Source organism: Salvelinus fontinalis, chromosome 41, assembly GCF_029448725.1.
Source record: "Salvelinus fontinalis isolate EN_2023a chromosome 41, ASM2944872v1, whole genome shotgun sequence".
In the NCBI taxonomy this organism is placed as follows: Eukaryota; Metazoa; Chordata; class Actinopteri; order Salmoniformes; family Salmonidae; genus Salvelinus; species Salvelinus fontinalis.
Window position 1 is genome coordinate 14,421,846 of NC_074705.1, and position 22,061 is coordinate 14,443,906.

The 22,061-nt window shown below is 45.1% G+C and overlaps 1 protein-coding gene across 1 annotated transcript in view; it reads right to left on the bottom strand.

Annotated features, from left to right (window-relative positions):
• LOC129840493 (zinc finger protein GLI2-like) overlaps positions 1–22,061 on the bottom strand; it is a 72,785-nt gene that overhangs the window by 31,200 nt on the left and 19,524 nt on the right. Inside the window, exon 3 of the mRNA XM_055908410.1 lies at positions 8,148–8,253. Within this exon, the coding sequence (XP_055764385.1) occupies positions 8,148–8,253 (106 nt within the window). The remainder of the gene's footprint in view (positions 1–8,147; positions 8,254–22,061) is intronic.

Below are 22,061 nucleotides of genomic sequence, written 5' to 3' on the forward strand. Positions count from 1 at the left end.
GCTGCGCGATGCAGTCAGAGCACTCATTCACACACACACACACACACACACACACACACACACACACACACACACACACACACACACACACACACACACACACACACACACACACACACACACACACACACACACACACACACACACACACACACACACACACACCTGAGACGTTTGTATAAGTGTATCAGCCAGCCAGGTCTAAGCCTGAATAATGAATCTAAGGTGAATCTGATACGCTCTGTCTCCTTGCTCTGTGTATATAGACTGGAATGAGAATTAGATCACGTCTAATATCATGGTCTGCATCCCAGATGGCACCCTATCCCCTAGTGCACTATAGGGCCCTGGTCAAAAGTAGTGCACTATATAGTGATTAGGGTGCCATTTGGGACGCAGATCATTCCTTGTCCTATCAGGGCTTTGATCTAGAAATATGTTGCAACAGAGGTTTCCTGTGAGATGGGGTCATGGAGCAGACTGTGTGAGTGTGTGTGTGTGTGTGTGAGAGTGTATGGAACGCAACCATGCAATGTAATGATATTACATCCCTACAGCATTACCTGTTGTCACACTAATTTACCCTAAGTTACCTCATCCACAGACAAATACACTGTAACATCAGGCAGGCAGGCAGGCAGGCGGGCGGGCAGGCAGGTAGGCAGGCAGGCAAAAGGTTCAACCCTCAACATAAAATGGCGTTAGTCTGGCCCTGGCACTGTAGCTGGTTTCAGCATTTCATCTGTCATTGTTCCTTTAACCCCAAACAGGGATGATACTGAAGATAGTCACACGGTGTCTGATACAAGTTCTAACCTGACCTGGAGAGGAGAAAGTGAGGAACTCATGGCATGTCAACGAGAGGTGTGTCTCCTGCCTGGTTGCTGCTAGCTGTACAGACAGACCCTCTGACAGGCTGAAGATCAGAGGATACAGTAGCACACACCAGGTAGTCTCTTCCCACAGCCACTGTATGTCTGAACCTCTGGGGTTGGAGCCATGAGTCTGGAAAGCTAGACTACACACTATGCAGGAGATACCAGACTAATTTTCCTTCAGCACACCAGAAACTAGTACATACTATCTCCATTCAAATATAGATATACCCAGACTGAAGACTTAAAGCAGGTTGAAAACAACTTAATTTCACAAAACTTTATGCTTAGAGTTTCTCTAGTTACCCAATGAGAAATGAGTGTACAGTTTAGTGTCTGAAGCTGGAATCTTTGTCTATTTGTACTCCTTCTCTGAGACGCTTTTTGAATACAGACCCATATTGACCTCAATCTCTCAGTTATCCCCAGTACTGTCTGTCTCCAGGGGCCGGTTGGTCTGTGCTTGACCCAAAGTGAGTCCACTCCGTTCCCAGTAAATGCCCCCCAGACGACCAAGTTTTGTCCCAAAGCCAACTTTCTGCCAAGGGCCAACTTTCTGCCATGGGCCTTAGCTAACGGATGACCATAAAGGGCTCTCTGTCTGAGGCCTGAGAAGAAACAGATATTCCATACACAGAAAGCCTTTAGATTACTGGGCAACTTAAAACTTCAACCTGATATTATGGACTGGAACCTGGCTGCAAAATGCACTTATCTGCCTATAGCTCAGTCAGTCGCTCTGGACCTTTAGCCACAGACTTTTTATCTCCCTGAGTCTACCTGTACCATGGGAAGAAGTCTACCAGGTCCAGAGAGCCAAACAGATACACCAAAGTATGTGGACACCCCTTCAAATTAGTGGATTCTGTCACGCCTGCTCCCGCTCCCCCGCTCTGGTGCTCGAGGGTGCCAGGCTGCCCATCATTACGCACACCTGTCACCATCGTTACGCGCATCAGCACTTCATTGGACTCACCTGGCCTCCATCACGTCTTTGATTGCCTCCCTTATATCTGTCACTTCCTCAGTTTCTTCCCCGTGTCTGCATTAATGTTGTTTTGTTTCCCTTGTCCAGACGCTGTCCGTGCTTTGTTTCATGTCCGTTATTTAATAAATATTCCCTCCCTGTACTTGCTTCTCGTCTCCCAGCATCTGTCCTCGCAGATTCGGCTATTACAGCCATACCCGTTGCTGACAGGTGTATACAATCAAGCACACAGCCATGTAATCGCCATAGACAAACATTGGCAATAGAATGGCCTTACTGAAGAGCTCAGTGACTTTCAACGTGGCACCGTCATAGGATGCCACCTTTCCAACAAGTCAGTTGGTCAAATTTCTGCCCTGCTAGAGCTGCCCCGGTCAACTGTAAGGGCTGTTATTGTGAAGTGGGGCAACAACGGCTCAGCCGCGAAGTGGTAGGCCACACAAGCTCACAGAACAGGACTGCCGAGTGCTGAAGAGTGTAGGGCGTAACAGTCATCTGTCCTCGGTTGTAACACTCACGACCGAGTCTCAAATTGCCTCTGGAAGCAACGTCAACACAAGAACTGTTCGTCGGGAGCTTCATGAAATGGATTTCCACGGCCGAGCAGCCGCACACAAACCTTATGCTCACCAAGCGCAATGCCAAGCGTTGGCTGTAGTGATGTAAAGGTCGCTGCCATTGGACTTTGGAGCAGTGGAGACGCGTTCTCTGGAGTGATGAATCACACTTCACTATTTGGCAGTCTGACAGACAAATCTGGATTTGGTGGATGCCAGGAGAATCTGCACCAATGCATAGTCCCAACTGTAAAGTTTGGTGGAGGATAAATAATGGTTGTCGGTTTTTCCATGGTTCGGGCTAAGCCCCTTAGTTCCAGTGAAGGGAAAGCCTAACGCTACAGCATACAATGACATTCTAGATGATTCTGTGCTTCCAACTTTGTGGCAGCAGTTTGGGGAAGGACCTTTCCTGTTTCAGCATAACAATGACCCCAAAAACAAATCGAGGTCCATACAGAAATGGTTTGTCGAGATCGGTGTGGAAGAACTTGACTGGCCTGCACAGAATCTTGACCTCAACTCCATCGAAAACCTTTGGGATGAATTGGAAGGCCGACTGCAAGCCAGACCTAAACACCCCAAATCAGTGCACTGATGCTCGTGACTGAATGGAAGCAAGTCCCAGCAGCAATGTTCCAACATCGAGTGGAAAGCCTTCCCAGAAGAGTGGAGTCTGTTATAGCAGCAAGGGGGGGACCAACTCCATATTAATGCCCATGATTTTGGAATGAGATGTTCGACGAGCAGGTGTCCGCATACTTTCGGTCATGTAGTCTATGTAAAATTGCGACTCGAGAGAGAAACCAACGGTCGTATTCTATTGCAGCAATACAGTGTGATTGCGTCACGAGTGAAGCAAGACCTATTGTTGGATTTGAAGGAGATAACGATCTGATTGATAGTTAAAATGCCTCGACGTCATTAACCCTCGCACCACCATTAACTATTAACACGTTATCTGCATGAACTGACAAGACCTTGTCATAGAATACCCCGGGGTTGCCGGGGTTACAGTAAGCTATTTGCATAGGACCTGAGATGTTCGTATATCATAACAATAGCAAGCACAAACATCAGGCATCAGTCCCTTCACAAGATCATAGACTTGAATAGATTTAACTAATGTCTTTTAAATATGAAACACATAAATATTGATCTCTTTAGCCAGCAGTCATGCAAAAAACGAGAAATGCTAAACTTAAACAAAACCCTCGTTCATAAAGATGCGTAGGCCTTTACTTAAAATGATAGGATGTAGAGAGAGCAGCACCCTAAATAAGTAATACAATATTCAAATGTTAAAGGCCCTCCTGTGGAATTGTTTCATCATTACTATGCGGAGGCCTGGGCTTCAAACATACAATGCCAGGCTGTGGAGCGTATCTGGGCCTGGCGCCCGGTGGGTGTGAGATCAGGGAGGTTGTGGGGTTCTCAGTCGCCCTGCTGAGCAGGAGGCTCCTCCAGTCCTACCCTGGCTGTTAGCTCGCACAATGTAGGACTAGACCAACGAGTTCCTAGCCTATACAGTTGTATACTTGTTCTAATTAGTCCACTTAGTGTTCTGTCTGGAACACTTTGGGTAATTGAACAGTGTATGTTATCCCCCTGCTGTTCAGTTGACGGTGGTTTTATATAGGTTGTCTGGATTTAAAGTGTGCTCAATATGAGATATCATTTGTATAATGAGGTGTGGATAATTATGTGTGTGTGTATGCTTTGTGTGTGTGTGTGTGTGTGTGGTGCATGTATGGCTGGTGTGTGTGTTTGTGTGTGTCATCTCCCTGCGCTGGGCCTCTGCGGTGAGCGACACTAGAGATGTATTACAATGTGACGGTGTCTCCTCTGTAGCTACCTCAGTGCTGGAGATGTGATTTAGATAAATCACATCGTCCACTGCAGGGCTGGAATGAACTACTGCTGTAGATTTATATGGGCCTGGACTGCAACATGATATGAATGGTTTGGGCTTAAACTTAGCATGTGATACTTTCAGCAGTTCCACATATGCAGAAAGAGGTGGAAAATGACTTACAACAAACAGTTCATTGGATTATGGGGTTTGAAACAATGGAATGTTAACGTATCACTATTTCTGTGGACACAACCATGCTTTGTTGACTCGGGTCAGCACAGTATTGCTACCAGTGGCGGTCAGTGCCGTTTATGATGAGGGAGGACAATTATTATTATTATTTTTTACAACGTAGGTGCACACAGGTCAAGAGAGTTTATCTACGGGGTAATCATTAGTCCAACAGTTGCAAACAAGAGTTTCCATTGGACAAATTCAGGTTGTTTTTTTGCTTCCGTTTAAAAAACGTTTTCCAACAGAATCGGTGTAATGAGTACACCCCTGATTACGCGTAAACACAGTTCACTTTCATAGCATCCAAGGTGTATTCCTTCTCACCTCTATGCACTCTCCTCCTCTCACATTTTCCCATCATTTGTGGACTTCACTGCACAACACATCAGCTGTACGTGATCAGGCGGGAAAAAAACTTTCCAAGCCAAACCATGTCATAACCGCTACACACAACCTACAACGTAGTCCCCATATTAGCTAAAGTAATGTCCTAGTCAACATAGCTAATAGAACTAATGCGTTAGTAAACCTGCTACAAATATGCAGTAACGTTACAGTGTATAGTCACTGTAAGCAGTTTAGCAGTTACATTGGCGGGCCCAGGTGGCAATAAATTCAACAAACCAAAAACTTACCTTGACTTGTAAGAGTTCCAGTGTTGTGTTGGATAGTCATAGCCAGCTAGCTAACATATCATCCCTCTGTTTGAGCCAGGTGTTTGAGTAGGCTAAACTAGCCAACTGCATTTGCTAGCTAAGTAAGTAAAACTGAAATTGAAAAAGAAATTATGAAATCTCTCTCTCTTGCTTCTCCTTCATTTTTGAATAAATTAATTTGTTCAACTATTCTCTCTCTCTCTCTCTCTCTCTCTCTCTCTCTCTCTCTCTCTCTCTCTCTCTCTCTCTCTCTCTCTTTGAGTCAACTAGTCACCACATGTTATGCACTGCAGTGCTAGCTAGCTGTAGCTTATGCTTTCAGTACTAGATTCATTCTCTGATCCTTTGATTGAGTGGACAACATGTCAGTTCATTCTGCAAGAGCTCTGATAGGCTTCCTCCGGAAGTTGTCATAATTACTGTGTTTCTGGAAGGGGGTGTATTGAAGTCAGTGTACCCAGAGGAGGACGGAAGCTTGCTACACCATGGTGCTATCCTACAGAGTGCTGTTGAGGTTACTGTAGACCTTCATTGCAAAACAGTGTTTTAATCAATTATCTGTTGACATGGGAATATATTTCGTATAGTTGTATCTAAAAAGTAACTTTTTCAATGTTTTAAAAATGTTATTTGTATTAAATTCACTGAGGAGGATGGTCCTTCATTTCCTCCTCTGAGGAGCCTCCACTGATTGCTACCTACTAGGAAAGCTGGCCAACCTGTAGCATTATTTGCCGATTGTTAAAACATCTACTAATTGTGGTGTTTAAAACTACAGCTGACAGGTACAACTGTAGAAACAGTACTGCCGTAATGACATTATAAATAGTCTTGCTTGCCTGACTCATAGCGATCCACTGTGGGAAGAAACTACATGATTCTCCTCTTAAAAATGTACCTTCTGGGCTGACAACGACTTTACCAACCAACCAAACAAGTCATCTCTGCAGAGTTGTTCCTGACAGCTCTAAACAAACAGATGGGAAATGGGAATGAGACAGCGATTATAGAGTCGTTAGAACTGAAGTCACAGAGCAACAGAGCCAGAAGCTACAGTGTTAGGATATTAATGGGAGTGTTGCACTCACTGGCAGCCTCTGTCATTGACTTGATCTGATCTTATAGCCCTGGGCAGTTTAGTAGACTTGACACAATCCTCCTCATAGATAATAATGGGCAGACTGAGACACTGTGTTGTTTTCCCCCCTAGTCTGGGATACTCGGGATGGGAGCAACAACATCTAAAGAAACTGAACGTCTTGCCTCTGTTCAGGCCACAACTTGTGCACTTTGTTTTAATGATCATATTGATAAAGGTAAAAAATGATTCTCTCTGGGAATAATGCGTGTTCAAATTATATCATATTCTCTCTGAATTGTCATTCGTTGGAAAGTACCTAACTATGCTGTAGCTGTGGTTATATCTTACAATCTTTCTCGAGTGAAAAACTACTCAGAGAAAGTTTTGGGAGGTTTCTAGAACAGCCGTGATTTGTCATAGTGTCATGAAAGCCAGGACAGCTTGTGTCAACGCACACACTCCATGTGGGAGTCCAAGCTCCTGCATAGCTACCCGGCACAGCAAAGGAGGTTAGTATCCCCATCCCCACTGTTCTCTGTCTCTAGCTGAGCCACTGCTTTGAGCCCAGGACTGCTCCTGTCCTCTCATTTGACAGTGATTAAAAATCTCTCCTCCATACAGTAGAAAAATCCCAGAAGAAGAGACTTTAAGCTTCTCTTCCTCTTCCCACTTCCTCCCACTGCCGCTGCTTCCTCCCCACTTTATGACAGCTGTGACAAAATAACCAGCCCTCTCATTATGTTATATGCAAACAATGATAAAGGGGACTGTATGGCGATGTCATGTTAGACAATCAAGCAGGGGACCTCTGACACGCAGCCACCAGCGTATAATAAAGTGGGCCTGACTGCCGCGTCTCCTCGACAAATGACACCACACTTAATTTGCTGTGCAATGTTCCTGTAATTAGAGTGAATTTGGCACAGGCACGGGGAAAGACAGCTAGATCAAGGTCTTGATGAATTAGGGGTCCACTGTCAAGATCAAATCACATTAATCAAGGTGGCCGTGTGTAGAGACAGATTTTCTTCCCCCTCTACTTCCCTGGTGCTGTGATAAATAGCCCTGCTGAAGCCAGGCAAACAGTATGTATCACCATCAAATCTACTGAATTGAAATGGAAATGAACCTGAACACTATTTCCAGAATTCTATTGACTTTTTTGTGTTTTACTACTATCGTTTTTAAGATAAAGATAAAGTCTTTACTATAGCAAAGTCAAAAACGTTCTGGTTCAATTTCAGTTGTTAAAGAACTGGGATGTTGCTACCAAACCAATCATGGCCACTACTAACCAAGCTAATCATCCAACGGACTGCACAGTAACCTGAAAGTTGAACGAATGTAACCCTCATAGAACCAATTACTATGCTGTATTGGAGACCTCTGTACTGTGTGAGAGCGTAACGATGATGTTTTCTTGGGACCAAACAGATTAGGTCCAATATAACACAGTAAGGAACATAGGGGACTGTTGTAGGTAGAGAGGGAAAGGTTGTGTGTGTGTGTGTGCGTCATGTCATTTGTGATGGATCCAGCACTGTACAGCTAACTAATGGAAAGAGGGATGTGTATTGGCTGGCCACAGGCTCGTAGGTTGATACCTGGCAAAAAAGCAACGCTGTCCCCCATAATCATCAACTGTTATAGGAAATGAGAGATGTAAGGAAAAATGTTAACATTCTGTATTAAATAACATTGGATAGTAATTTGTAAAGATAACAATATTTCACCTGTGATATTAAATCTGGCCAACACTTTTGCTCTCATCCTTTAAAGGGAAGGTTGCCCTTTAAATACTATGCAGTGTTGGCTAAGACAAGGCTATCTAATAGCTCATTTCTATGTTTTAGTGTAAACAGCTTGTGTATACAGTAGAAACCAGCCTAAAGAAGACTTACCCATGCATGGCATGTAGGGTGTGTGGTTCATAGAGGTATCTTCCCTCGTGGTGACGCATGTCAATCGGGATGGGCGTGTGGAACGTCGGGAATACGTGGTGCGGGGCTGCAGAACAGAGAAGAAGAGGGGCGAGACGGAGAGAAAAATTGTTCAGACTTAAAAATAAGGCAAAGGCAAAGGCAAAACGGGGCTACAATAAAGCAACATGAATTTCAGTGCAAGCTGAGCAGTTTCGCCTAAAATATTGGCACTATCACACAAGAGGAGTGGAATAAATAAATAATCAAAGTCATCCTAAGAAATCCTACATCTTGAACATAAAAGATCTCCAACTGGGCTTTTGACAAAGACCTGCAGCTAGTCAGTCTTTGAACTAAGGGGGATGATGGACTGCATCAAGGAGGACTGGAGTCCCGACGCAAACTGGGCCTGACAGCATTGGGAAGAGGCTTCTTCATCTAGCCCCCTGCAACAACACTACCCATCTAAACAGTAACAGCACAGCCCTCCTCTGACGTCTGAGCAGGCGGTAGACAGTAGACACCTTAGACAGCATTGACTGGGTAGTATGTGTACCCAGCTACTCACTCAGTCACACTCTAGTCTAAAGCATGCTTGTAAACATGACAGAATCAAATTCCCGAAATGCCACAGTATTATTTAGCTGTGAGAGAAATCATTATTCAGGGTTATACAGGATTACAGGCTCAGAGTCAGAGCCCAATGAAACACACATTAAATCAATTGTAGTTTAATTTACTTAGGATTTATTAGTACATTTACAAAATATGTCTTAGTAAATGCTTAGTAAATTGAAGCCCCTTTCTCAGCAAGGCTGTTGGAAGAGACCTACTTTTTAAGGTACTTTTCAATGTCATGTTACTGTATTAGGGTTAGCATGAAACGGGAATGCTTTAAAAACAGCTTTACAGTCTCTTAACCAAAACCAGACCCAGGGACAGAGGAATTGTATTATTTATGTTCGGAAACACAAGAGAGCACAGCTGGCTACGCATGGAAAATGGAAAAAAGCAAGAAAAGAAATTGAGGTTTTATGAGGGTCAGGTCATTTTTTATAAAACATTGATGTTAGGCATTTCAAGACAAATTTGAGGGCCCCCAAGCAGACAGTCAAGGAGAAGGCCGGTCTCCAACCCAGGAACTCCCCCCCGCTAAGGCACCGGTCAGTCTTGGATCCAAACCAACAGGAGGCATCCCTCCGCAGGCGGCATCCCACAGCAGCTGGTCCTAATTTATGTTTTACAAGAAACTCCCTGGCTGAGATTCTCCATCCAGAACCTGTTGAAGTGAACGCTATGCCGCGTCAACTGTAACAGCATTGCTGTGCTTCACAGCAGAGGTTTCTAAAGCAACCCTGGATGACTCTGGCCTGAGGGGGATCAAATGGAATCCAGTGAGGAGGTTAGAAGCTAAAGTCCCCCCACTATCTCTCTCCTGACCACACCTCTTTAATGGAGAGAGTGCTGGGCAGGCAGGTCACTCCCGAGGAGCTGAACAAGTTCTTTGTATAGAGAGGGCAGAGTTTGTATAAGCTAAGGACACAGAGGTCAGAGGGCAATGTGGGCGGAGAGGAGCCGGGCCAATCCTCTTATACTAGCATTCACAGAGGAGACCTCTGGTAATCTGGGCTGAAATAGGAGCTGTTCTGTCCACCCACCACCACAGAGTGGTTTCTGTAGTGGCCACAACTGTTGGCCTGTTTGAAGGGCTTAGTTGTAGTGGAGCTTCCCATTCTGGGAAGACTTGGAGCTCTTTCTAAACATCCCTGTATGAAAGCCAGCGAGAGGGGACCTGCTTTACATCACAAACAGCAGTAAAGTACCTCGGACAAACAAACTGTGAGAAGTCAAACCACTACGCAGCACTAGTAAGGTCACGGGATATGTGTCATGAGGACCGTTTTCTTGTTTGCAAATACAGAAGTTATAGAGTTGCACATTTCACTTGACAGGTCATGGATACTGGGCAGCGTCCCCTCGAGTCAGAAGAGACTGTTTATAAAGTGCTGAAAGGACAGGGCCGTTGGAAGACTCTTTCTATTTTAGCGTTGTTAGAGGGATCAGACTAGGAAGCAGGAGAGGAGCGTTGAGAAGCGTTAGGAGGCAGGAAGCGCTGGCTATTTCTGGCTCACAATCATCCATCACCGACAGGGCTGTATACAATGAGGAGAAGAAGAGGAGAAGAATGGTGCATCATTCATAAACAGTCCCAGCTTCGTTATTTAGTTCCCCCTCCTTTCAGTAACATCCCACACCATTGAAAGAGAATACCCAGATTGTCAGACTGAGATCCAACCTCATCAAGACGCCACTTCACACCATTAATCAGCTGATATGGTCACAGCTAATATACACTCTTATATACACGCCGTAAAAAAGTCACTCGTTTTCAGTTGTTATTTTCAGAGCTCAACAAAATGTTTTTCCCCTTTTTGTTTGAGATGAACTAGGACCTTGTTTAAATTTGCAGATCTAATGGGCCTTTGGAGTAATTCCCCATTCAGCTGGTACCTACACCCTTCACTGAGGTGTAATCCCATCCGCCCCCTGGAAAGTGTTCCAATGGGGTAATATGAATGTTAGCAGAGCAGCACTCTGACAGCTGCAGCAGCGCCAAATTTAATGAATTGTATTTTAATTATGTCCCTCATTCACCTGGTACACAATCTTCCTTGGCTTTTCTCGACAGCCTCCTTTAGATCACCGGGCTCAGTCGTAAAGATAATACAATTCTGGTTTAAGGTAATTACTTAATCAGGACAAACCTGTGTGTTAAGCAGCGCTATTAGGCGGTGCGGTGATAAATCAGAGCTGTAGCGACGGTGTGATGCTGCTGGGTGATTACATCCACCGTGTAATCAGTCTCTGGGAGACCCTCGCAGTCGTTAAGTACCTAAATTACACAAACAGCATGCTAACAACACGGCGCTTGTCGCGGGCCGTGGTGGAGGACAGAGGCCCATCAGGATGTTTGTTAATGCCAGCCAGGTAGCCACCAGCACAACGCAGCATGCTCACCTTCTGCACAGTGATGCACGGAGGTTATTGGTAGGTGGCTCAGGACCCAGCTGACAAATTCTGATAACTTCCCCCTCCTCTCCCTGTCCCGCAGCTCATGGTGGGGTACCGTAAATATTACACTGAAGTTAACTATTAAAATTGACCAATAACAGGAAGGACATGGTGGAGCTTTTGGTGTAATTCCTTATAATCACATTTGTATTTTCAAAGCTTTTAAATTGAGAGGCTACTGAGAGAAAGCCAATCTGAAAATCTAAAGCTGCTTGTTCCCCTGTCATCTCCCAGAGTGCCGTGCAGCATGAGGCCCTGTGTGTAACAGCAGTTGGCATGGGGTTTTGTAGTTAGGACCCCAGGCAGATTGTACTGGAGGAATTTCCTGTCTGAGTGAGGCTAATTTCCCCCATCATTCTGCTAGTAAGACAGAAAAGCTTTTAATTTCACTGCTGAGGTCTCTCCTCCCAGGATATCCATTAATCCCAGTGAGCCCATTAAGCCATCCAGATCTGGGATCAGTTTGGACCTGAAACAAGAGGGATTTATTTTTGCCTGGATAACAGAAAAGCAATAGGACTGTCAACACCTGATGTAAGTATACGCTGACTTAAAGACAGACACAGAAAGGATTCCACTTCGTATAATTGTGGGAATGTCCCTGAGTGGATCTCTGTGTGAAATAGCATGAAGAGTTGGAACGTTTATAAAAATAAATAAAAAGATTTCCACCATCAAATGTGTTTAATCCTCCAGGCCAGTCCAGTTCAGGCAATGTACAGTACGGTCCCATTAGAGCCCAGTGTTTCTGCATGTGTGCGTGTGTGTGTTCTGTGTGTGTGTGTATGTGTGGAGGGGTGTGTGTGTGACTATGAGAAAGTGAGAGGGCCTGCTGCGGTGCTCCACCAGATGTAAAAACAAATGTTATCACCCAAAGACTAATAGATGTGAGAGCCTAAGCACCGGGACATTCCAACACTGCTTCCCCCATGGGGGGATTGGGCCCAGTCAGTGAATCAGGTGAACGCATGCAGCCTCCTGAACTCTCCAGAGCGCTCACCTTTTGTTCTCCCCCGCTGCGTGTGAACAATGGACCTGTCTGGGTGATAGAATAAACCCTGCTCAGGGTTGGTCAATCCCCCCACTGGTCCACTGAGCTGACTGGCTCAGGACGCCCATGCTGCCTCTTCAGCCTGCCTCGAGGCTCTCTCAGGGCTACGCTACAGACAACGTCCACCCGAGTGGTGAAGCCTTTTGTTGACATGTGAGAAATGTAATAGCAGGTATCCGTAAGGGATGGAATTAGTGGATAACACTGTATGTACGCTTGTGGAATTAAAATAGCAGCTTGCGGTCATTTCCATGTGTGATTGATTCTAGCGGGCTTATATAAAGTAATCTGAGTCTTATGTTTAAAAACAGGGGCCCAGGCCAGATAAAAACATTACAGATGGGTTTTGTCATAACTATGAACAACTGCCAATGTGAGTGAGTGCTGTTTCCATTGTGAAAGATAAATATCCTCCGTTCTCACAATAGTCACTTTTCCGGAATAGGTCAGTGAGTGTTGAGTGTGGTCACACCATGGTGTGGTGTTGGGAGCCGCTTCGCTCCGCCATGTTTAGGTGACCTAGTTCTGGCTACTCTTTGTCTCCTGTCCCACCTCGACCCCTCGACCCCTCGCTCCCCTCTTATCCCCTCCCATAATTCACCCCCAACCATTATTAATGGTGCATTAACTTGGCCGGCACATTGAATGGGACTGTTTGGTTTGCACCCACTCAACCACCCTATGCAGTCACACAAAGAGGGCTATTTTTCTGGTGTGAAAACATCACTATGGTGGAAAACGCCTGTCCCACACACAGGGGAGAAAGACACACAGAGGCCGGTCAGATAGATCCACTGCTACAGACTACGGAGAAGACAGACAGTGATCTGCTGAGGGGATGGGAGTTAGTTACAGCAGCAACACTCCTCTGTTTTACCATGTTGTGTTTAAAACAGCTGTGGAGCATTATTGTTGTGCCGCCTGCCTGCCTGCCTGTCTGCTGGAGTTTTGAATGTCAGGTGTACTTTGTTTTATGAGGTTTTAGATCAATTAAACAGAACCCCGGGCATGTTTCCATGACGAACACTTCAGAGGGGGAATATGACTCAGGCATGAGTCACTCACACAACAGCTTTAAAGGCCCACTCTGTGGTAAAACGCCACTAGAAGCCCAAGCCCTGCAGTACAAAGCATTACTGAACACTACAGTAACTCTATGCGCTGTGGCTGTAGGACTAAATTGTGTTTTCAATTGAAAAGCAATGACTTAATATGATCAATCAGTCAAGTTACCACCCTTATTCTAGAACACAATCACATTTCTTAAGCCATATGTTTTTCACCAGAGCTTGCATTTTTTTTTTGCTCGTCTCTAAAACTAAATAAAGCTCAGACACCAGAGAGAGGAAAGGTAAAAACAAACATGGGCCATCTTGAGACAAAGCATATACCCTCAAATAACCACTCCTCTTAAATCACAATACTCTGTGGCATTGTGTAGACCTGCTGGAGTGGGGCCATTTCCTGTGTCGTGGGGACGGGCCTGTCCATCATGTTGTCAGACTACAAAGTGAGAGGAATGGCCTTGGAATGCTGACTCACACAGGTTCTGTCCCTGCACTGTGCTCTGTGGGGCCCCGGCCAGGTCCCAGAGGCCCCTAATGTGCATGGCAGGTACAGATAACGATCTGTGGCCCTGACCCCTCTGACTCTCTGCTCCCTGCGTTCCCAGGTCACCCTATAACGCAACTCCCGCTGGTACCGCCAGGGCGGGGCTCGTGATGCCCAAAGACTTTTAATACGATCCAGATATCAGCTGGTTGTCCCTCCTAGATCTCCGCTCGGTGCTGTCCTCTGCTCTCCTCTCAGTAGAAGAACATCACACAAGTTTACAATTAGAAGGTACGAACGTAAGTGAACATAGGATGGAAACGTTCCAAGTTCGTAACAACTACCTTGATAAGGAACAGGAGAATAAAGAGAGTTAATGCCCTCGTGGAACGTTTCCAAACATAAAGGGCAGAGTAAAAGAGAACAAACACACACTGTTAATGAGAAACAAAACTCTGTTAAAAAACATAAAGACCCAAAACTTGCTATTTATATGGCACTAAAAAAGAGGCTCGCCTGCACCACACGTCAGCTGTTGTTATCACAACAGTTAATGAGGAACGTCTGTTGTTTTTATTAAAGATGACCAACGCCAAAACCTTTTCTACTAAAGGATTTTTTCTCGAACATATGAAAATCGCCACAAAAGAGTTTGCGTGAACAGAAAAAAAACACTTAATACAGCCTTGCTGTAAGGAGTGCGTAGAGGCGGCAGAGAAGTCAGACGCAGGTGAGCAAAAACTGTTTCCAAACGGCGCAGTTTAATAACAAAAAAACCCACCAGAAAACATAACCCGACATAACCCGACGCACACCAGGAAAGACGTGCACAAGCACTTACAATAAACAATCACCGACAAGGACATGAGGGGGAACAGAGGGTTAAATACACAACATGTAAGTGATGAGATTGGAACCAGGTGTGATGGAAGACAAGACAAAACCAATGGAAAATGAAAGGTAGATCAGCGATGGCTAGAAGGTCGGCGTAGTCGACCGCCGCCCGAACAAGGAGAGGGACCGACTTCCGCGGAAGTCGTGACACTTGCTTTTTATGGAGAGATGACGGCAGGAGTCTGTGAAGCCTGTAGCCTCACTAGCCTGTGAATCACATGACCAGTGTTTCTGACTAGGACCAAATATCACTCCCCTGACCCTGCTCCTCCACTGCCTTTCTTTCATCCCCCTTTCTTTGGACGTTGCGACGGGAGCCTGCTCCATTTTTGCTCCAGCTCTGCCTGTGTCGCGCTCACTGCTGTCGCTCTCACTTCAGCACTAAGCTGCAGGCCAGGCCACACATCGAAACAGCCAACAGGGCTCAGCCAGGAGGATACCTCCACTCTAGTCTCAGAACCCTGGCCAAGAACTTCAGTCACATCCTTTGACATGTTCTGTAGTCTGGCTGCAGTAGCAGCTGCTTGTCTCTGTGTGTCAGTAGGCTACATCCCGCCTAGCTTTCCTTTGGTCATGCACACTAGACTATTCAAAACCTCTTTAACATTCTGGCAAATATTGTTGAACAAGCCCTGTGCACACTTGCAACAATATGGGCCTGGATGAGGCTGGGGCCAGTCCTTTATTAAGACTGCAGCAGTGACTTGACTCCACCACCCTCTCCAGCCGTCCCTCTCTCCCTCTCTCTCTTACACATCCCCAATAGGACACCCCTGACCCCCGTAATTCAGGGGCTGAATACCAATGGCAGGGGCACACAAACCAGGCAAACAGAGCAGTGTGTAATGATAGTGCTTAGTCTGGGAAAGTGGCTGGCCACACAAAGAGAGAAGAGTACACAGTCAAACACGGAACTCAAATCTCTCATCTAAGCGAGTATAAGATTAACAGAGATCTCGACAACTCACAATCAGATGGGGGATATTTTAACAAGAAATTCAAACAATGGAAAAATCATTTTTTTATTAAGCAATCAACTAAAGCAGCGGTAGGCAGTTAGGTTCCAACTATGCATCACACCTGACCAACTGAGCTAATTGATCAGTTCAGTGATTGCCTAAATTCAACACACCTGGTCTTCCCGGTCGATTAAATGAAAAACACGAAGTGCCGCAGGGATGAGATCACAAAGCAAACAACACAGGGATGAGGAGTTCAGAATCCCCACTGTATTAATGGCCATCCATTGCCCATGAGACAAGCTATACAGTGTGATAGACTGTGTCATTGTGTGGTATCATTCAAGTGAGGCATTGTTGAAAACCTCTTCATTCAGTAATTATAATTAGAACATGTATCCATGCCTTGTGAAATTCCTTAATTAGAAAAGGATAAATGAACAACGTGATTCGTGACCTTATTCTAGTCTGGGCCTGCTTAGCTAGCTAATTAGTGTGTACACGCTCAAGCATCGAGTGGAAGACAAAGCATGTTACACCAACAATTACTCTACAGAAAGACCATTGGCCTACTGAGAGCATCAGAGACAGTAATAACAAACACTATACTCATTTCATCCATTTGTCGTATATACCTTAATTAACATACATACTGTACAGAAAGAACATTGACGACATGTATAATCCAATAGTCAAATAAAAGCCATTCAGAATTTTGCTGCTCGGGCTCTAACCTTCTATTGCAGTGGGCTAAATCAGGGTCACACAGAGTGATTCTTGGTAGTCTTAAACAAATATACTTTGAAACAAACGTTTACACCTCACACACGTGGTTATAGGCTTAATTAAAGAAGACACCTGTACCATGTCAGATATAGAGTTGAAATGTGTTACATTTTGAGTTTGCATCACAATATTACACTTTATATACATCACAGAAGGCTGAAATATAACAAAATGGTTTGATAGTGAAACCCCGGATTTTCTTTGTTTAAATTATTTTTTATTTATTATGAATAACATTCCACCCATGAGGCCACTAGATGGCGCTTTTGGTCATTGACTGCAGTAAAGGGGTACAATGGAGAAACCTCATCCAAGTTTTCCAAATAACACTACAATCTTGAGCTGCACTCTCAAAAGAAAGAACAGATCGGTGAAGGTTTTTACCGACTGAGACCCTGTTTGTGAGTCGTCCTCAGACTCAGCTACTCTCAATCTTACCAATCTTACCACTTTCTCATAATTACATAGAGTAGAGCTCAGTGATTCCAGTATAATTTGAGAGAGGAAGGGAGGAATCCCCTTGATTGTGATATGAGGGGAGAAAGCATGGGCCCTGCCGGTTAGAGAGCGAGGCTCACTAAACCCTGCTTGCTGCATCACACCAGTGTGTGTGTGTGTGTGTGTGTGTGTGTGTGTGTGTGTGTGTGTGTGTGTGTGTGTGTGTGTGTGTGTGTGTGTGTGTGTGTGTGTGTGTGTGTGTGTGTGCATGACTATGGGGCCACAGCCAAAGCAGAGAGAATTCTGCTGTGCAGGACTATCAGTTCTCCTCTGGTTACACCCCAGACGCTGGGTCGGCTCTGTACAACTACAACCTCCAACCACTACAAGGTAATAGAGCTGACAGGTTGTCAGATGTGATTGAGTTTTGCCTTCAATGAGAAATGTGTCATTACACCCACAGCTCAGAGACGAGTTTTTTCAAAATGTGTTCCCACTGTGTTTTTAGTTGAATTCGAACCACATGGGGTAGAGATAATATTTAAATGATAAAGCTAGCGTATCAAGTAAGTTAAATCACACAGATTTTGTTGGTTATTTTGTTAAATATCAGTATTTGATCTTGAACTCAAGCCAATATAGAAAAGGTCCATCCATCCCTGCCTTGATTTTAGCACGCTGTTCAGTGAAATCTGCAGGACTGCTAGCCAAGTCATTAGCTAGTGAAAACAGATCAATCCCTCACTATTTAGTCTCCTTTCACCTTCTGACTTTCTACATCCTCCACTTCACCGTGATCGACCCAAATGGCACCCTACTACCCTATGGGCCCTTGTCAAAAGTAGTGCACTAAATAGGGAAAAGGCTGCCTTTTGGGACGCAGCCCCTCTGCCTCGGTTTGCCCTCCCTGCCACTTCACTCAAGGGCCACTGGGTATTTTGATTTTCTCCATGCCTGTTCTGTTCTCATTGGAATCTCCTTCCCCTTCCCTTCTCGTCCCAGGCCTTTTTTTAGGCAGGCAGACTGTCTGATGATGGGGGATTAGGAGGAGTGGCAGTGACGGGAGGAGGAGAGGAGAGGGAGAGAGGGAGAGAAAGAGAACCCCCCCATTTGGGGGAAGTACAAAGGGTCTCATTGAGAGGCAGGTCTTTCGTCAACCCTGAGGGGAAGAGACGTTCATTACCGGAGGGGAATACGGTCACCTTCGTTGGGCCTAGTTTTGTCAGTTCCACTGGAGGTTGGTGGGACTTCCCAGCTCTACTGGGGTCTAGCTGGAATTATGGAGGCTGACTGACTTGAAGTTCCAAAAATTGCAAGGGTGTACTTGTTCTGTGTTTTATGGACTATAGCTCGATTGATTAACTAAACTATTTGATGATTGCTTTCACATTATCGGTGTACATTATACATGTATGTACTTACTCGAGGGGTGTGAGAGCGTTGAATTTAATGCTCAAGAAATGTCTAATAAATATGCATTTGGATTTGGTCTGGATTCACACTCCAACTAAGAGCCTTTAATTGGCGTCTTTTTAATTCTCTGGTTCTCTCAGAGAGAGAATACGGCTTGCTAATAGGGGCCCATTGACTTCACTGTGTTTATGAGGGGAAATACGGCTCAATCAGGGAGTGAAACCACCTGCACTTGTTTAATTGTCATTAATTGTTGGCCATGGGCCACTGGTGATGTGTGGACTGGTGATGTGTGGACTGTGTTATAGGTTATACAGTAAAACAAAACAAAAACAGAGGTGGAACACCTAAGGTTTATTTTAAAGCCATAAATGTGCTGTAAGAACCTGGTATTTTTGTAATGATTCATAATTAGCAGACAAATACACTGCTGTGGTGTTTTATCCTCGTTTGAGCTTTGATTTGTGTATTAAACTCTTGACAGTTTTAATGAGATGTTATTGCTTAATCTCCAGCTGTTTGTCTCCGTAGTTACAAGGCAATTAGTCCGCCTCCTCTTATTCCAAATCCCTTTAAGCAGTGTGATAATAGGTCAACTTTATTGCACTACTACTAAAGCAGTTAAATATTGCAACTGAAATACAAAAGGGGACAGATTATTACTATTTTGTATAAAAAAGGTCCCCCACATTTCTTTGCTACAATATTTATTTTCCGATGAATGGTAATGCCTCAAAATCAGATCAAAATGAGTTTGAGGGAACTGAGGTGGCTAGGAGATAAATGTCCCAAAAAACTGTGAGAAAAATGACCTTATATATATAATGAAATATCAAATATCCCACCTCATAGCTCATATTTTCCCTTTTGATAACATTACAAAGACAAATCGCCTCATAGAAGCTGCATTTTCCCCACTCTATGGGGGTGAATACGCACGGGAAACGCTGGTGTTACCACTAACCAGTCTTAAATCCAAACAAAAATCACATGTCATTATGATGGACAAATGAAGCAGGAGGCTTGAATAGATGTGAGAGGGTCTCATTGTTGATCCAAACGGAACCCCCTCCGACTCGCCACCCTGCTCCACACCCACCCATCCAGTCTCCTGTGTCTCTCTCTGCCTCTGCTTCAGCCCACAGATTTCTCATGTCCTGCCCCCCTCCTTTCCTTCCATTTCCCTCCTCCTTCTCTCTCTTTTGTCAGATGGAGTTAGGAACTGGCCCATGCTGGGATGGGAAATATTTCCACATCAACTCTTCGGGCCTTTATTATCATTGCTTAAATGAAGTAGCATTTCTTATTTGTTCATTATACTTTTAGAAAAATAATTGGGGGGGGGTGTAATCAACCACTTGGGTCAGGCCACAAGCTATTCAAAGTACCTAGTTATCAAGTGAATGTAAACTATTTCAGGTCCAGTTAACAAAATGTAGGGACCCCGAATTACTTGCATTAATGTGATAATGCATTTCTATATTTCTATATATGTTTAGTCATGAAGGACTTCCTCCCCTCACTGCGGGGAGGGTGCGACGGATCTACCCCACACACAGCATTGTCAGACTGATCCCACCAGCACCACCAGGCCGAATGACGTGGGAGGACGGGTGCCTGTTTTTGGGGTTTGGCACAGCCGTGACGGCCCTCGCAGATCCAAGACGCCTGGGAGTCTCCTCTCCTCGTCTCCCCCAGCAGGGTGAGGCTTGCCTGACTGACTAACGGGGGAGGGAGGGTTCACCTGGAGCCCAGCGATAACTGGCTGCCAGCCAGACTTGGCAGGGTAATGTCTACACAACACAACACCATCGAGTGAAGAAAAACAGAGGGAGAGAGAAACACAACAGCAATATTACACCACAACACAAACACTCTTGTCCCCTCCACTCCTCCCTCTCTCTCGCTTCTTCTTCTCCTCCCCTTCACCTGTTTATCATCCCCTCATCATGCACATGAGCACTGTGTGCAGCAGGGCGAGCACCAGCACACGACTAAAGCGTCTGAGACACAGACTCCTGCTGCAGCCACAGTGGTTTGCAATGCTCAATCATTCTTGATGTGCTCTTTTCTGGATGGTTGAGTATCACAGATCAGTACCACATGAGTACATCTGCTGTCCTGTTGCCTGGTGATCCAGTCCTGACCCTAACAGTTAACTACTGAACAGGTGGAGAGCGAGCTCTGAGAGGCTCTGTCTGGGGAGAGGCTGAGAGAGGTGTAGCCTCAGCTTGTCTCTTCTTTGAGCAACTCACCCAGCCCACTGCAATGAAGATTCCATGTTCCAGATAAACACACAGCGTCATGGTAAAGTGAAGCTCAGTTTACCGTATGACGTTACGAGCTAAACGAACACACACACACACGTGTTGTGTTTTAATTCTGCAGAGGGTAGATGTGTCTAAGCTGAGGTCCGTTATGAGCATTTTAGTCAGTCTGGTTTGAGCCAAGATGACCCGTCCGCCCCTCGCTAGGGTCCCACGCCCTGACCTGTTTACACAAGGAGTGCACCATGCTAGCTGCCCTTGTTCAGCGTGTGTGTGTGTGTGTGTGTGTGTGTGTGTGTGTGTGTGTGTGTGTGTGTGTGTGTGTGTGTGTGTGTGTGTGTGTGTGTGTGTGTGTGTGTGTGTGCGTGTGTGTGTGTGCACCGTCTCCCTTCCCCTGTATCTGTTTATTATGGTTTGGGTAATCCACAGGCCCTTTGGCTACGCTGTCAGACAGTGAGCTAACAGTGGCAGTCGGGCTGGGCTAGATCCCTGACTCAGAGCAGTGGGCTAAAGATCACTGGGGCACTGGTAGTGGCAGCAGATTCCCATGTTCTGGACTGCAGACCCCACTCCTCTCTGTCTGAGAAGGGTAGCTCACTGGGCCTGTACTGCAGCCTACAAGGGCAATATGGTGACCTGAAGAGGACAATAGAAGGCAACCAACCCTCTTCAGAGGCGACGAGGAGTAATTTGAACTTAGAAAAACACAACACAACACACGACAGGGAAAGCAGCGCTAAATCAGAACCTGCTGGGAATGGTATGCCGCTTCTTGAAGAAGAAGATGAAGGGAAAAAAAGAAGTGGGGGGTTAGACTCTTAATCCCCTGAAGCATCCAAATATCGCTCTCTAAACCTCTCTAAACCTCTCTCAACCTCTCCAAACCTCTCTTCCAACACTTGTAAATCTCCAGGAATGTAGCATGTTGTTTTTGGGTCTCAGTGCATGCCAACTCAGTTTAATGGATTTGAGAGATTTATGTTTCTAGACGTTGTTGCCCAAAGCTCACTATTACATTAGACTTTGAACTTGGAATAGAAGTTAACCAATGGGACAAGTATTGTTTGATAGCCATGATTACAGGGATTGTTTAGAAGGTCTAGAAATCTGCTCTTGATTCACAGTGATGAACCGGAAAACCAAGCCTTAAGCTAACAATACCTAGATGTATAGTTTACTATAGTCACCTCGCTATAGGGATATTTTAATAACAGGTCCCACCTTTTGAAATAATTCACAGTCTTAGATATTCCATACAGCTGCAGTGGCTATGTTTTTTTCCCCCATTAGTTGTCTTGCTTGAAGAAGACAAAAATCACGCACCATGAACTCTCTATAATCACAAGGATATCCCAGCACAACAAGAAACAACTTCTTGAGAGAGAGAGAGAGAGAGAGAGAGAGAGAGAGAGAGAGAGAGAGAGAGAGAGAGAGAGAGAGAGAGAGAGAGAGAGAGAGAGAG